Consider the following 11,367-nt stretch of genomic DNA (forward strand, 5'->3'; position numbering starts at 1 on the left):
CAGCAGAGTACAGTAAAGTACATCAGAGTACAGTAGAGTACATCAGAGTACATCAGAGTACAACAGAGTACAGCAGAGTACAGCAGAGTACAGCAGAGTACATCAGAGTACAGCAGAGTACATCAGAGTACAGTAAAGTACATCAGAGTACAGTAGAGTACATCAGAGTACATCAGAGTACAACAGAGTACAGCAGAGTACAGCAGAGTACATCAGAGTACATCAGAGTACATCAGAGTACAGTAGAGTACAGTAGAGTACATCAGAGTACATCAGAGTACATCAGAGTACATCAGAGTACAGTAGAGTACAGCAGAGTACAGCAGAGTACATCAGAGTACAGTAGAGTACATCAGAGTACATCAGAGTACAGTAGAGTACATCAGAGTACATCAGAGTACATCAGAGTACATCAGAGTACATCAGAATACATCAAAGTACATCAGAGTACAGCAGAGTACAGTAAAGTACATCAGAGTAAATCAGAGTACATCAGAGTACAGCAGAGTACAGTAAAGTACATCAGAGTACATCAGAGTACAACAGAGTACAGCAGAATACATCAGAGTACATCAGAGTACATCAGAGTACATCAGAGTACATCAGAGTACAGCAGAGTACAGCAGAGTACAGCAGAGTACAGTAAAGTACAGCAGAGTAAATCAGAGTACATCAGAGTACAGCAGAGTACAGTAAAGTACATCAGAGTACATCAGAGTACAACAGAGTACAGCAGAATACATCAGAGTACATCAGAGTACATCAGAGTACAGCAGAGTACATCAGAGTACATCAGAGTACAGCAGAGTACAGCAGAGTACAGCAGAGTACAGTAGAGTACAACAGAGTACAGTAGAGTACAACAGAGTACAGTAGAGTACAACAGAGTACAGCAGAGTACAACAGAGTACATCAGAGTACAGCAGAGTACATCAGAGTACAGTAAAGTTCAGCAGAGTACATCAGAGTACAACAGAGTACAGCAGAGTACATCAGAGTACATCAGAGTACATCAGAGTACATCAGAGTACAGCAGAGTACATCAGAGTACAGTAAAGTTCAGCAGAATACATCAGAGTACAGTAGAGTACAGTAGAGTGCAGTAGAGTGCAGTAAAGTGCAGTAGAGTGCAGTAGAGTGCAGCAGAGTGCAGTAGAGTACAACAGAATACATCAGAGTACAGTAGAGTACAGTAGAGTGCAGTAAAGTGCAGTAGAGTGCAGTAGAGTGCAGTAAAGTGCAGTAGAGTGCAGTAGAGTGCAGTAGAATATCAATGTCCTTTCAGATAACGATCTGTCCACAGACTACATTTAGTAGCTGTTCTGGAGCTTTCAGTCATATCACATGATCTTCCTCAGTGGATGGAGTTCATGTTGTTGTGAAGTTTTTTAACATATTTGTACCTCAAACAGTTCAAATGATGGAAAAATGTCTGTGTGGTGGAAGTGGGAACAACTGGTCCCAGTCTGGGTTAAACTAGTGATGGTTTGGTGATGGTTTGTTGATGGTTTGGTGATGGTTTGGCGATGGTTTGGTGATGGTTTGGTGATGGTTTGGTGATGTCGTGTGATTGTGACTCTGCTTTCTGAAAGCTTCATGAAGGATTAATCAGTCGTTCATTAACGGCTGAATAATAAATGAATGAAACATAGATTTGTGGTTCGGAGACTAATGATGAGGGAACACTGAACAGTAGATGAGTGTTAACAGTCTTCTTCTTTATGAGTTATCATATGTTTTAATGTCAAAATCTTAAACTGCAGATAAATCAGATAAATGTGCAGTAAATATATTTCCCTCTGTATAAAGTAGCATCACATGGAAATACTCAAGTAAAGTACAAGTACCTCAACATTATATATCAGCAGAGTAGAAATGAAGCAGAGAAAGCAAAGAGTCACACTGACACCTGCTGGTCTGATCTGATCACTGATCACTGATCATTTCTACTCTGCTATTGTTTCATTGTGAGATTCTTGTGCACTTTTAATTAATGCAAATTAATTGTTAGGGGAGCCAACTTTTACCAAAACATATTTTTTTATTGACAGTCTTTCTGTGTAGTTGTGAAATAAAGGTCAATAAATATAAAGAGTTCAGTTTCCAATAATCAATGAACATGAAGTTTAACGAGCTCTACAGTCAGCTGTCATGAAGCAGGAAGAAACTTAAACTTTGTTAGTTCTGTTCTGAAGCCAAAAACAGATTCTTGTTTGTGTGAAGATCACCAAGAAAACCTCATTCAAACTGTATTAAACAGTTGTGTATATAAAGTGTGTGTGTGTTACTGTTTTTATGGGATGTTGACAGACACAGAAACAACAACACAACTATGTTTCTGATTAATATTCAGTCACTGGTTGAGTTTGTGTTGGTTTAGAAGTGTGAACTAAAAGTATCAGCAGCTATAGTGAACCATTTATGTTTCAATAGTGATGATAAACTTTATTTAAAATGCACATTTCATACACAGAATGCAGCTCGAAGTGCTTAAAACAGTAAAAAAGAAAATAATAACAGTTAAAATATTAAAATATATTTAAAAAGAGGAAGTTAGTGAAATAATAGACAGTTAAAGCAAACACACTTAGACACTTACACACACACACACACACACACACACACATAATACACACACACACACACACACACACACATAATACACACACACACACACACACACATAATACACACACACACACACATAATACACACACACACACACACACACACACATAATACACACACACACACACACACACACACACATAATACACACACACACACACACACACACACATAATACACACACACACACACACACACACATAATACACACACACACACACATAATACACACACACACACACACACACATAATACACACACACACACACACACACATAATACACACACACACACACACACACACATAATACACACACACACACACACACACACATAATACACACACACACACACACACACACATAATACACACACACACACACACACACACATAATACACACACACACACAGACACACACAAGTGGGCCTCGGAGATCCATCTAGTAGGCCTCAGAGATCCATCTAGTAGGCCTCAGAGATCCATCTAGTGGGCCTCAGAGATCCATCTAGTGGGCCTCAGAGATCCATCTAGTAGGCCTCAGAGATCCATCTAGTAGGCCTCAGAGATCCATCTAGTAGGCCTCAGAGATCCATCTAGTGGGCCTCAGAGATCCATCTAGTAGGCCTCAGAGATCCATCTAGTAGGCCTCAGAGATCCATCTAGTGGGCCTCGGAGATCCATCTAGTGGGCCTCAGAGATCCATCTAGTGGGCCGTGGGGGCAGTGGTACTGCCAAATGGTTAAAGTGATTTTTTCGGGTAATTTACAAAGCTATTAGTTATTTTTATATCTAAACGTGCTCAAGAATAATAAATAAAAAATGTTTAAAATGCATAATTTCAATGACCAGTTATGCTTTAATATCACAACACTTCATTAGACAGAGACAGACGTGTTATGCCGCTGTTAGCTAGCTAGCTAGAAGACATGACTCTGTCCACTGTGTTGGAACATGAACTGATGGACTATCAGCAGACAGTTGACGTTGTTTCATTCTGGATACTACAGTCAGGGTTTCCATGGTGACCGTCACAAAATCAAAGACAAGGAACAAACTGAAAGCAACTGTTTTGTTTTGTTTTTCATTTATTTGGGAAGGTGGTCCTCAGACTTTTTTAACAATCAGAAGTGGGCCTCAAGTTATAAAAGGTTGAGAACCACTGCTTTAAATGATCAATAATCAGTTATTGTGTGTTTTACATATCAGATTACTTTTCTGGATCTCAATCTGGAAATATATGAATGGCTGCCATGTTTCTGCTGTGAAACCTTGACATCATAATTCTTTAAAATGAAGATGAGTTTATACAATAAACGAGGATGATGATGATCAATGAGCTCCAGATCTACCAGCAGAGGGCATCATCATCTTCATCAGAACCTCCTTTTATTTATTTATGTATTTTATTTTAATGGACAGTGTACAGATGTACCAGATTATATTATATTATATTATATTATATTATATTATATTATATTATATTATATTATATTATATTATATTATATTATATTATATTATATTATTATTATACAGAAATACAAAACTACACACAACAGCACCTCACAAATGTATGCTGTCAAATAAAAGCAAGTCATGAAGATTATTAATATTCATCATAAACCTCCAGACAGACTGTGAGATATAAAAATATAAGAATATCATACAAAGGCTCATTTTGACTGAAGTATAAAAAGTTTTAGAGTCACCACTGTGGAGACAAAAGAACAGATTTTATATTTAAATGAGTAAATCCTGGTCACTGATATGATTTATTTAACCTACATGTGATTGTATGTTCAGATATGTGAAGTAGAGTGTAGTTATAGCAGCCAATAGTTAAAGGCTGTTCATTCATGCTTGTTAACTGGGATAAACCAGCTTTCCTGCTGTTACTGGTAGATTCCTGAGGGAGGCAGCAGAGGGCCATAAATATATTGATCTAGATTCACTAGAACACATCTTTCCTATTGTAAGGAATCCAGTCTAGTTTTGGTATAACTGTAAAGATATGGATGTTATAGATTAGATATTATAGATACTATTGATAATGTAAAGGCTAAACAGTCATTTTAATTTGTTTCATTTGTAAGTTTATTTTGTTAAGATTATATCACTATACAATCACAAAATGCAAATAAAAACAGGTTGATGGAAACACACTTGTTGTGACGACTGTCACAGTGAGTATAGTTACGGATTCTTTGGATACAGTTTGGTCTGTTTGTCATGTTACAATTTCATTCAGCCAACGCTTTTATCCAAAGCGACGTACATCTTAGAGCTGATACACCAGCAGGATCTAGTCAGGAGACAACAACATAATAGGATGTAGACGTGCACAGAGCAACCTTCATCGTCATTGCAATAGTAAACACCACGACAATCATAGTTACGTTTTTTAAAAAGCTGTCTGGACTCATGGTTGGAAACAGGAAGCGAACAGCGTCTCCTCTAACCAGCCACTCAACCTGCCACCTTATACAGACATCATGTGAACTGTGTCATAATTACTACGGCTGCTAAATGGTGTCTGTCACTCAAACATAACTATAGGTCGTGTTTGGCGAATGATATTACGACCTGTAGTGTTGTTTTTCTTGGCAGGATGAGCTCTAACATGTTTGTCATGTTCAGAAAGTACATTAAAAATTAGCACTGAAAGTTGTTCAGAAGTAGTTCTTAAAAAATCACATTATTCCTGCAGTTTTACTGCAATAAGAGCACATAAAACATCAAAAACTGTATCGCAATTTTTGAGAAAAGCTGCTGCAAAATCAAACATTTTTGGCAAAAACAATCACAAAGAAGCTCTGTGAAATCCCGGAGGGGGTAATTTATCTAAGACACTGCAGACTTGTTGCTGTGCAGGAACAGGATCATGTTGAGGTTTTCTGGCTCGATGCAGCTCCTGAGGTTACAGAAGTGATCACCTGCACCTGAGAAGGCTCTTTCTAAGGGAACAGCGGTGGACACAGCCCCGAGTTTCTTCAGGGCAAGTTTGCTCAATTCCCTGAACTGTGTGTTTCCGGTGAACCTCCACCAGGCCAGAGGGTTGGATGACTCTGCATTGGGTTTGTAGGCTCTGTATCGGTGCAGCTCCTTTCTGACTTTAAGAGCAGCAGACGAGGCCATGTCTGCACTGAGCTCTTCCATTATTTTCTCCATCGCTTGTTTTGTGTTTTGGTCTCCCAGCTGGTCTTTGAATCTTGGATCGAGGAATGTGATGGGAGCCAGTTTGTGTCTGTTGACATCACCAAATTTTTCTCTACATTTCAACAGCAACATCTGGGCAACATCATTCTTTCTCTGTTCTTCTTCTTCCAGTTTTTCCATGAGTCTCCTCAGCAGCGGCAGAATGACGGAAACAGACTCGAAACCTTCTCCTTTCATCATGGACATGACTTCCCTCAGAGGTTGCAGAGCCAAGATGATGTTTTTCATTTTCTTTTTATCATTTTCATTCAGAATGAATTCTGTCTTGCCTCTCTCGTCCAACACCGGCAGCATGGCACTGTACTGCTGAATCAGTGATTGAAGCATTGGCAGCAGAGCCGGCCATCGGTCTCCGGAGTACATGATCAGCTCATCCTGCTTCATACGCATCCCACGTTGAGTCTCTCGGAGCTTCCTCTCAGCTTCAGTATCGCACTTAAAGAACCAGACGATGTTCTGACACTTCCTGAGAACATTCACCAGCTTGTTGTCGCTCAGCAGATCCTGACATACCCCATTTAAGGTGGAAGCAAAACAAGGAATGTGTCTCCATTTTGTTTTGACCTTCTCCAGCTGTGGCATTCCAGCTCTGACAACACTATGGACCTTCTCTTTGATGCCCCAATCCTCCATGACAGCGGAGAGCTGATTCTGAATGTTGGTTGCAGATTCGTCTCTGAACAGGTTGGCAGTGTTGAGCATGTAGGACTTTAGATTCCCAAGCCTGTCCACAAAATGGCCTCCTACCGTCAGATAGGAGTCTTCAGCTCTTGAAGACCACAACTCACATGTCAGCACAATATCTTCAGCAGAATCCAAGGTGCCTCGCAGCTCATTCTTCTCTTTGTTGAAGAGATTGTGAAGCTGGAAGCACATCGTGGATCTTGTGGGAATTTGAAGAGTAGGGTTTAGCACTTTTACAAACTCAAGAAAATGAGCATTTTCTGTGATTTCCAAAGGCTGCAGATTTGATACAATCATCTTCATCCAGTGATTTTTAATTGGTATTTCCAGGTTTCCATCTGTGAAAGGAAACAGATTTAAATTTCAGGATATATTCTGTTATTTAAAATGATTTAAACATAAATTGGTATAACTACTAATGCATGTGTGGCAAGGTCAGAAAAAGCCTTTTGCATGTCTTTATCTGTATGCTGCGTTTTTATTTCACTTTGCATGTTTTGGTTGACACCTTCCCAGATAGCATACAGAAGTGGGCCACTTCAGGCAATGATGCGGCACTGCTGGCCTTCTTCTGGCCTGGACAAAATGGATGTGAGCCTGAAGTGGCCTACGTGTAAAATAACAAATATGGCCCAAATATCCCAAAACAAATGTGGGCCACCTTTGGCAAAGATCTGGCACAGTCGACAATGACCCATATATGGTGCAGCAAATGTGGCCTGGTTATCTTAAAACATACCGAGGCCAGTTCTGACAAAGATACGGCACAGTGAGCACTGGCTTGACGTAATGTGAACCTAAAGTGGCCGACATATGATATGGCGATATGGCCTAAATACTATAGAACAGATTTGGCCCACTTTTGGCAGTTGTATGGCACAGTCAGCACTGGCTGTCATAGTGTGAGCCTAATGTGGCCCACATTTGAAATAGTAAATATGGCCCAAATATAGTTGAACAGTATTGGGCCTCTTTAGGTAAAGATGTGGCACAATTGGCACTGACTTATCTGAATGTGAGCCTGAGGTGGCCCGCATATGATGCAGCAAATGTGGCCCGTTTATCTTAAACATATCTGGGCCAGTTCTAAGTTCAGTTCAAAGATACGGCGCACTCAGAACTGGCTAATCTGGATGTGATATGATATGATATGATATGATTTACTGTGGTTCTTAATTAATCATAAAACTTTAGAGGTGAAGCTCAGTGTAGGTGCATACACACCGATAATGTTTACAACTGGGAGGGTAAGATTCTCTGGAAATGCTCCCAGTAGATTATTTTTCTACAGCAAAGTTTGCCCTGGTCTCCTCCTCTTATAAACATGGAATTTACTGTTCTATGTTAGTCCTAACAGTCCAGCCACAGTCCCCACCTCTAGTCTAACAACTGGTTTCCACTGCCTTGTTTGGTGCAATTAGGGTTGAACCCCACATGTACCCAATAGAACTGATTAACTGATAGCACCTTGTTGGGGTGCTTTATCCAGGTCCTGGAATAAGCAAACCATGTTGACTGGTGACCGCGAAAACAATGTTGCTAGGCCTGTTGCTGGCAAACAGGAGTGCATTGCCAAAATGCCACCATTCCATGCAGGATGTGGGCCAGTTCTTGTTTGTTTGGTTCGTTCTTGGTTGACATGCGGTACTGCTACGGCTTTCATGTTGCCCGGATCTGGCAAACAGGAGCGGAACGCCCGAGTGCCATCATTTCATGCAGTATTTGGGCCAAACACAGGCATTTAAAAAAAATTACAATCTTTCAATCTTATTATCTTATTTTATTTTGATATTTTTTGCATGATGATGTGTTTTTCAATGTCAACAGTAAGATTTTTTCTTCATGTCTGTCTTTCTTCAGTGACAGTTTTTTTTTTTTACGCTATCAGCATTTTTTCAGTGTCACCGGTTTTCAGTTTCAACTTTCTGTCAGCGTTTTGGCGTAGGGAGGCGGGCCCTTGCTGGGCCTACATTACCCAGTGTGCCTTGCGATGCGACGCAGAAGGTGTCATGGCAGACATTGTCTGTTAATATCTCACTTTATTAAGATTAAATATTTTTTCAGGCGAGAAAGTAACCATGTAGATTCCAAATATGTGGTCAGTTCATCCAAATAACACCAGTTTGTAAATCTGTTACGACGTTCTCGGTCGCTGGCCGCATGATAGCAGCCCGAGTCCCGCTCGCCATCCCGGGGAGAAAATGATCCGATGAACTGATCTATGCAGCTCTTTGGTGATTCGTCGCTGGTTCTAATGTCTCCGTAGCATTTTGATATACGATATAATCCTCTTGGAAGATAAATGTTGGAGTCACAGATTAATTGTAGCACATTAGTTTGTCTGAATGTAAAGTGAAGCTTCATGTTCTTTCTGGACAGAACAGCAGCGCTGTCTCTGGGGCTCTATATGTACAGATATACATCAATATAAATGTATTAAAACAAACAGATCAGTCCTCAGAGGTTTGTATTCCCAAGTCGAACTTGCCCAGTACTCAACACACTGGCGCCGGAACAGGGGAGACAATGAGACTTTTTGTTCCCCTGCTTTCTGGTATTGTGGTAATAAAGCAGTAACGTTTAAACCAGGTATTATGGTCACAGTGATAATGTCAACTCTAAAACGTTGGACCTTTAAATCCAATCCTAATCAGAGCACAGAAGACCGTGAGTAGCCTCTGATGGTTGCAGCTTCAGATGAGTTTAAATAATTTAACCACCAAATACAACACCGGGCCCTATTATTCGTGACAGTGAAACGACCAGCGCAGGCGGTGCAGATAGTTCGGTGTTTTCCTGACTTCGCCCGTCTGTGTTTTGTTGTGGTGCAGCGCTGCACGGTGAAATAGGCAGCAGAACCACGTCCACTTGGTGATTTTATCAACAGGAGCAAACTAACTATCTAACTAACATGGTTCTAAAACCATAATAATCAGATAACTTGTTTCCATGGGAACACAACAACCTGAGGTCTCCATAGTAACTATTATTTGAAACAAATACACTTTTATTTTGCAGTAAAATCATCAGATGTAAAAAGTGGCTCATGTAACCTGTTCTCCTGTTGCTGTGGGAATCATCCAATCATTCAGTCTCACTCTCTGCTCTGCCACACCCCTCATTAGTTCAACCACCTTCACCTGGCGCTCCCACCTGCTCATCATCTGCAATCAGCCAGTATATAAGCTGCCTCGGCCCACTCCCTCCTTGTCAGATTGTCTACGCTACTATGCTCAGTCGTCTTGCTTTCTTCACTGGACTGCCTTCCTGGTTTCTGATCAGCTTGTCTTCGACCATCGCTCCTCGTCTCTGCCCCGGTAAACCCACCAGCCTTCTGTCCCTGACTCTGAGTTCTGCCTGCCTGTTCCCTGGTCTTTGTCTGCTGTGGGAGTGGAAGATCCGGTGGAGTCATACTCATCAGAACGGTGTTTCTCCGACCGTGCTAATATTGCCTTGACATCGTGTAAAATAAAGACTGCAAAGTTTATACCAGTGTCGTTTGTGCTGCTATTGGGTCCATCCTATACCCGTTACACTCCTGTAAGTGTGTATGATGTAAATGGATGTTTTTCTGTTTGTGGAGGTGGGAACACTCGGCTCTCCTCATATCTCCTGTTTTTACCTCTTCTCTGCCTGCAGGGTTTCAGTCTCAGCGGCTGGACGACGGATCCACGGTTTCCTCTCCTGCCGACTGGCTGATATCTGACTGTTCAGGACAAACACAGAATCTGTCATTAAATATATAATAATTCATTCAATGACTCTGTGTTGTCATAAAAAAGGATGATAGATAGAGTTCTACTCACATCGACGTCTCCCTCTATGATCCATATCAGATTCTTCTTCACGTCTCGTCTGTTTATCGTCTTTACTTCTCTGCTCTTCGTTAAAGTCTCATCTGACAGACTATTATTACCTGCCAGGGATTATAAACGTGAAGCAAAGTTTGCTGCAGGCTTTAGACACGTCCAGACTCCACCGGTGATGACTAACACATGTAGAATGCAAACGCTCCCTTCAGGCTCTGTGTTGTGAAACAAAAGTAATGATATGGTGGTTACAGGGATTTACGAGGAAACCAGTTATTTACTGGGAAACAGAAACCGAAACTGAAGAACAAAAAGTTTTTATTACGAGTAAAGTATTAAACTGCAGAACACATCACCAGTCTGCTGTATGAACAGACGCAGAAATCATTCGAGTTTTAAAGGAAGAAATAATGTTTATTTATAAAAGCAGGTTTTCAACAGCCAGGAGCTGAAAGCTTCTTTCACTGTTCATATGAGCATCTGACTGTTGTTTGAAGACACTTGAATCATTGTGAACTCGTCCTTTAGCTGATATGTAAAACACAGAATGATTGATTATTGATGATTTAAAGGAGGAGTAGATCAGTCAGCATTTATTAGCTTCAACAGTTAATACAGAGATGCTTCTGATGTTAATATGTTTCTCTGATCAGCACAGAGCTCAGTTATAACTTTCAGATTATATTTAACATTTGAAAGTTCAGCTGCTCCTTTTTTTGCTTTCAGACATCAAACCGTTGAGTTCAGAGAGTGAAAACATTCAGATATAAACCTGTAAAAAGGAACATTTCTGCATCTGTTTGGGCTCCTTTTTTCAGGAAAGCAGACTTTCCTAATAAATAACTTTAATTATCACTGACATTGGACATTTTTATACACATATAGTCTCGTGTGTCTCTCTTTGAGAAAGCAAAATATAAATAAAAATAACTTTTAAGTGAATAATGAGTCCTGATAATGATTCCTCGTCCTGAGAGTGTGAGCGGGGAGTTTTCCCACAGTAGCGTCTGTCAGGATCACTGATACCAC

General features: G+C 40.4%; 1 protein-coding gene and 1 long non-coding RNA gene across 2 annotated transcripts; one reads left to right on the forward strand and one right to left on the reverse strand.

The window, feature by feature from the left end:
- Positions 1-4,699: 4,699 nt before the first annotated feature.
- si:ch211-152f22.4 (zinc finger BED domain-containing protein RICESLEEPER 1) lies at positions 4,700-10,762 on the reverse strand. The gene is made up of 3 exons (XM_042416950.1): positions 10,336-10,762; positions 10,152-10,235; positions 4,700-6,867 (listed from the first exon to the last, which is right to left on the reverse strand). The coding sequence occupies exons 1-3, from the start codon at positions 10,358-10,360 to the stop codon at positions 5,471-5,473; spliced, it is 1,506 nt and encodes a 501-aa protein (XP_042272884.1). The 5' UTR covers positions 10,361-10,762; the 3' UTR covers positions 4,700-5,470.
- LOC121900537 lies at positions 9,564-10,282 on the forward strand. Its single transcript, XR_006096988.1, has 2 exons — positions 9,564-10,069; positions 10,169-10,282. It is a non-coding gene; the product is annotated as an uncharacterized LOC121900537 (long non-coding RNA).
- Positions 10,763-11,367: the final 605 nt, after the last annotated feature.

The sequence above is a fragment of the Thunnus maccoyii genome, chromosome 7, assembly GCF_910596095.1.
Source record: "Thunnus maccoyii chromosome 7, fThuMac1.1, whole genome shotgun sequence".
NCBI classification, from domain to species: domain Eukaryota; kingdom Metazoa; phylum Chordata; class Actinopteri; order Scombriformes; family Scombridae; genus Thunnus; species Thunnus maccoyii.

Bases quoted from the DNA above. Each gene is read 5' to 3' on its own strand.
- si:ch211-152f22.4 (XM_042416950.1), bottom strand. From the start codon at position 10,360: ATGGATCATAGAGGGAGACGTCGAT. The intron at 10,236-10,335 runs GTGAGTAGAACT...TGTCCTGAACAG, and splicing joins TCATAGAGGGAGACGTCGAT to TCAGATATCAGCCAGTCGGC. The intron at 6,868-10,151 runs GTAAAAACAGGA...TTCCTTTCACAG, and splicing joins ACCCTGCAGGCAGAGAAGAG to ATGGAAACCTGGAAATACCA.